The 3502-nt window shown below is 35.7% G+C and overlaps 1 protein-coding gene across 1 annotated transcript; it reads right to left on the bottom strand.

The window, feature by feature from the left end:
• Positions 1 to 471: 471 nt before the first annotated feature.
• Positions 472 to 2634, bottom strand: LOC114714940 (uncharacterized). Its single transcript, XM_028899732.1, has 4 exons — positions 1205 to 2634; positions 928 to 1115; positions 631 to 811; positions 472 to 517 (listed from the first exon to the last, which is right to left on the bottom strand). The coding sequence occupies exons 1-4, from the start codon at positions 2632 to 2634 to the stop codon at positions 472 to 474; spliced, it is 1845 nt and encodes a 614-aa protein (XP_028755565.1).
• Between the last annotated feature and the right edge of the window lie 868 nt (positions 2635 to 3502).

Below are 3502 nucleotides of genomic sequence, written 5' to 3'. Positions count from 1 at the left end.
TTATATAAAAAGATATGAAAAGTTTGTAAATATTAGTTATTTTAGACTCTAAAAAAAATAAAAAAACCAACATATGAAATTCTAAAGACAAATAGTCCTCAAAATCAATTCACAAAATCAAAATCCTAGCTTAAAAAGACTAAAATCACTGAACATAAAATTCAATTCTTCATTCATCATCTCCAAGATCAATGTCACTCAATTCATGATCATCCTCCATTAACAATGTCACTTCTTCATCATCCTCCTCTTCCCCATCTTCAGCATCATCTTCATTCTCATTCTCTTGTCTTACTATAGATTTTCCTTTGTTATTGGCTTTGGCATTCAAGTTTCTTGGACCTATGGGAAAAAAAACTTAATAAGTATGATGGTATATATTTAAACTAAAAATTAACTTAAGTTTAGCTTTGAAATATTATACCTCTCTTTCTTTTCTTACTCGGAGCTCCTTCATCAAGAGTGAAACTCTCATGTATGTCCATCCATGACCCGTCCACTGGCAAGCATGGATTTTCTTTTTCAGTGATCCACTCATCATCAGATTCAATATCTGATAAACAGATTGGATCATATGTCTCTCCTTTTTCCTCTCTAATCTTCTGTCTCATCTCAAGTTGAAGGTTGTACTTGACAAATACAAGTGCATTTAACCTTTGTTGTTCTAAACGATTTCTTCGCTTAGTATCCACTTGATCAAATGTGCTCCAATTTCTTTCACATCCAGTAGCACTACACGTGAGGCTCAAAATCCTCATAGCTATCTTTTGCAACTCCTTGCCCTCTCCTCCATAACTTTCCCACCAAAGAGCTAAAAAAAGATACAATAATGAGAAATGATTTCAAAAATTCATATTTATTATTAAGATTAAAAATTACAGTCTTCTAAATAGAATAGACTATAGAGTATAGACTAGAGAATGGTACCAGGTTGCTTTTTGTTTCTAGTATCTATTGCCATGCTCCTTCCAAAAAGCCCCTTAGCAGACTCAAATGCTTCAAGTTGTTGATCAACTAAAAATCTTGTCTTTCTATCCGGAATCATTCTCTCGATAGTTTCATATAAACCAAAATAAACTTCCTGGTCCGCATTAAATTTTTCATCATAATGAAACCTACGAAAATAATAAATAAGTTATGTTTTTCCAAGTTCTAACATACAATTAAACACTAATATTTAAATTTTAAAGTGTATAAAACTTACTTAGGATTAAGAAAGTAGGCAGCCGCATGGAGGGGTCTATGTAATTGCAAAGTCCAACGAATATCAATGACCTTCCATATTTTTTTATACCTTGATTCCTTCTTTTCAAAATTGTCAGCAATTTCTTCTTTGGCTCTGTCCATTGCTTCATAAATATATGGCATAGCAGGTTTAGAGTCACCATCTACAAGTCTTAAAACTTTTACAAGTGGACTCACACACTTTAAGCAATATTTGATGGAACTCCAAAATCTAGAATCCCCAAAAACCATGTCCACCACTTGCTTGCCATCACTTTTACTAGCAAAAGTACTAGAAGTCCAATCATCTGAAGCAAACATGGTTCGAAGAGCATTTTTTTGTTGCAATATACAACTTAGTGTAAGATAAGCTGTTGCAAACCTTGTCACTGCTGGTCTAGCTAATTCTTTTCCTTTAGAATACTTTCTATACAAGTTAAGAACCCATGTATGCCTATAAATGAAGGTTGTTATTTTCTTTGCATTGGTGATGGTATTATAAAATACTGGAAGTTGCCCAATGTCTTCAAGGATTAAATCAAGACAGTGTGCTGCACAAGGGGACCAAAATAATTTTGTTCTCTTCTCTTCTAACATCTTCCCTGCTGCCACGAGATTTGACGCACCATCTGTCACAACTTGCACCACATTATCCTCCCCAATTTCCTCAACTAGATTGTCTAGTAATTCAAACATTTGTTTAGCATCCTTAATCACACTACTTGTATCCACTGACTTTAGAAAAACTGTTCCACTAGGATTGTTAACTAAAAAATTAGTAAGAGACCTTCCTTTACCATCAGTCCAACCATCACACATCAAGGTACAGCCCCATTTCTCCCATTCCTTCTTATACTTTGCTAAACTTTCTTGAATTTTATCAACTGCTTTTTTCAAGTGAGAAACTCTCACCTCATGATAACTTGGAGGTTTCAAACCCCTACCATATTCACCAACAGATTTTAACATTTGAATGAATAGTGGACTTCTCACCAAATTAAATGATAAAGCATTACCATAGATGCATTTACAAATATCTTGAATTACTAACTCTCTATCTTTAACCATCTCATTCATTGTTTTCTGTTTGGTAGTTTTTGATGTCCCTTCCTTTCCCTTAGCATCTTGAGTAGTTGACTCTTCAAATATTTCAACACTACTGGCATCTTTACTTTTTTCTCTATTTTCTAACATTTTAACAAACAACTTTTTCACTTCATCAGGAACACTTGTACAAGGACTCACATTCTCTCTAGTTCCAGCCAAATGATGTTTCATCCTAGCTACCCCACCCCAACATTGATGTGAACAGTATTTGCATTTAACCATAAGTCTATGGGGAGGAACACTTTCACAGTGATTCCATGTAATATCAGTTTCCTTTTTTTTCTTATTCTGATTCTGACTCATTTTTCCCACCTTCACAAATATAACATCTAATAGAAGCAAAAAAGAAGCCGGAAAAAATTACCAAATAGGAGTAGAATGGACCCCAATCAACCAGCAAGTCAGCAATAGTATAGAGTGGACCACTGCTTTCAATTTGTATAATTTTTCGACCAAAAAGGACCAGTAGAAGAGGAGAAAAAATGCAACCGTGGGGCACAAGATATAGAACGTGAAGAACAGAGCAGATGGGAATAAAAAAAAGGGTTTCACATGCTTCTAATTCAATTTGCGGCAGTTTCTCCCCTTAAATAACAAAAAAAATCGAAAAAAAAACAAAAAAGGGTTATTTCCGTGTCGGGTCGCGCACATATCCGGGTCGGATCCGCGCAACCCGACAGCACCCAGAATCGCGTGATCCACCGGTGTCGCGCGATTCGCACGATTCCGACGTGAATCGCGCGATTCAGGGCGCGATTCTGGTGCTAAAGGGATACACTGGGAGATTCGTATCTCCCAGTGTGAAATATGTGGCGTATCGTGCGATTCGAATCTCGAATCGCGCGATACTAATAACCATGGAATCAAGCATCCAACTACCTTGAGCAAGCAGTAACCAAAATGTTACACCATCAATAGCCTCATCATGATATATGATGCAAAGAACAAACCTTTTCATTGAACATGACGACATCGATTGTCAATACTTCGTTCATAAGACTTTGAATACGCCCTATTAATTACACTATTTCTCTAAAATAAAATCAGTCAATCTTTATGGTAACCCTCACATCTAAAACTCTAGGGACTAAATCATTCAAGAAAGCTTTTGGTAAGAACTCCATCTTGTGTGAACTTTGTAACACAAACCATCAGAATAGGATAAGTCTAC

This window comes from Neltuma alba, unplaced genomic scaffold (assembly GCF_004799145.2).
Source record: "Neltuma alba isolate B1F8T4 unplaced genomic scaffold, ASM479914v2 tig00011557_pilon, whole genome shotgun sequence".
NCBI lineage: Eukaryota > Viridiplantae > Streptophyta > Magnoliopsida > Fabales > Fabaceae > Neltuma > Neltuma alba.
Note: the sequence above shows the minus strand (reverse complement) of the source record. Positions and strands in the feature narration are given on the sequence as shown.